At 18.1% G+C, this 2,293-nt stretch overlaps 1 protein-coding gene across 1 annotated transcript; it reads left to right on the forward strand.

Annotated features, from left to right (window-relative positions):
- Positions 1 to 1,063: 1,063 nt before the first annotated feature.
- Positions 1,064 to 1,951, forward strand: PGO_000170 (variable surface protein; the record flags this gene model as incomplete). Its single annotated transcript, XM_028690721.1, has 3 exons — positions 1,064 to 1,147; positions 1,266 to 1,799; positions 1,898 to 1,951. The coding sequence occupies 3 exons, from the start codon at positions 1,064 to 1,066 to the stop codon at positions 1,949 to 1,951; spliced, it is 672 nt and encodes a 223-aa protein (XP_028546522.1).
- Between the last annotated feature and the right edge of the window lie 342 nt (positions 1,952 to 2,293).

The raw sequence follows: 2,293 nt of genomic DNA on the forward strand, positions 1-2,293 counted from the left end.
ATTTGGATGATTATTTTTTATATTCATGTCAACTATTATAAACAAAAAAAATAATTATCTAGAGTAAAATATATGTAACGGAAATTTTTTAAAACAGAGAAAATATTATTTTCTTTTTTAATATATTTATTAACCATATATATATAGCATAACATAATGCACATGACAAAAATATGTTTGAAAATATCTATAAATAACTGAATTTGAATAATATATTATTATAGTACATTTATAACTTATACCATTTATATCTACAAACATATTCATATTATGAGTATGCATATTTATAATTATTTAAAAATAATTAAAATTTCAAAGTCTACGATGTATATTTTATGTGAAGTCATATGTAATAATATCCTGAGGGAGAAAAAATATTATCTAATTATAAAAAATCTGTAAAAAATTATTATTAGTTTCACAAAAAAAGGAGAATTTTTTCAACTACAATAATATAGAAATTTTTATTTTATATACTCTTGAAGGATTGGAAAATATTATTATCCTTGTAAGCCTATAGAAAGTTTGTTTTTTATTGTATAAATTAAAAAGAAATTCTAATTTTTTTATTTTAACTACTATCAAAATTAAAATTATTTTAAATCTTTTTTGAATTAGGTAGAATTATATATTTTCGAAATATTTGTTGTACTCATTAATTGAATTAATAAACCAAATTCATATTTTATGTATATTATTACTATATTTATATTTTTACTTTTGTATTATCTACCATTTATTCAAAATTATTATAATTTTTCATAATTATACATTTATAAAATAATGAGTTTATTATTTTTCTCATGAATTAAGGGTGTACAAATAAATTTATACTAACAATTCTAGTGTTTTCTGAAAGTTTTACACGTAAATTTGAATAAAATATTTTAACTATTTTCCCATGGTTTCTTATATACATAATTATTATAAAAATATTATTATTAAAAATTAAAATAAGTTAAATAATTATTATTATATTCTAAAAGATAAAAAATATTTTGATAATAAAAAATTATAAGAACAAATTATTATATAGTGAATGTACTAATTATTGATTTATATAATGAATAGGATGAAGAAAATATCAACTTTTTTTAAAATAATTACATTTCTATTTTTAATATGGATTTATATAATCTATGAGTTGGTAGGTTTATATATAAATAAATATTTATTTTTTTTTATAATATATCATTGCATTTTTTCTAATAATATAATTATATATCGTATCATCACATATTAATTATTTTTTTTCTTTTTTTGAGTGTTCAATTTGTGAATCATTGAATAAAACGTGCTATTTAAATGGATTATATGGAATAATTAATGAAAGGTTATTGACAATGAATGAAATGGATAAGGATATAAAACATTCACGAATAGATGAACACAATTCGAATAAAAAAGGTAATAGCAAATTAAAAATTGAAACTAAATCTTATTCAAAATCTAATCAATTAAAAGAACTCAAACATAGTAGAAATAGTGAGCATAAAAATTTTAAAATAAATATATCATCTTTTAAATTATTATTCAAAAGACCAAATATAATTAATAATAATAAAATCATTGTAGCATATAATTATATAAAAAATTTGAAACAGCGTATAGATTGGGATAAGGAAAAACGAAGAAGAAAATGGATACTAAGACAAATTGAATTTATTATTTCACTTTTTTCCTTAGTAATGTTTGTATCAGTAATTCCGATATTATGTTTATCAGAATGGTTTTCTGAGGGTATACCCGAACTTACACATGCCTTTAAAATAAGTGCATATTATGGAGCTTTTTCTGCTGTATTTTTTGGTATTTTTATTTTAGCCATTATTTATATTATGGATTAGTTTGTGATTTATTATGGGAAAAATATTGTAAAACTATAATTATACATCAGGATATATTTATAATATTTTTTAATAACATTCTATACATAAATTTGTATTCATAACGCACTATGTATATTATATATATTTTTGCATATAAATTAATGATTTCTTAGGTTTTTAAAAATAATTTAATCACAGTAATTTTTTTATGTAATATTGAAATCATGGATTCATTGTAATCATTTATTTACACAATCATTAATATGATTATTTAATCCATGTTAAGTTTCTACGATTAATCCATATAAATATATACTTGTAACTATTATGTTAATCCCAAATATTTTATAATTATGAAGCATCTGATACGTGAAATAAAAGTAAAATTATTTATAAATATATATTAGTGCTTTTTTCTTTGTGTGTAGGAAAATGATTTATATTAATAAAAATTTTATATTGCG

Source organism: Plasmodium gonderi (assembly GCF_002157705.1).
Source record: "Plasmodium gonderi DNA, contig: Pgo-contig_18, whole genome shotgun sequence".
Taxonomy (NCBI): Eukaryota; Apicomplexa; class Aconoidasida; order Haemosporida; family Plasmodiidae; genus Plasmodium; species Plasmodium gonderi.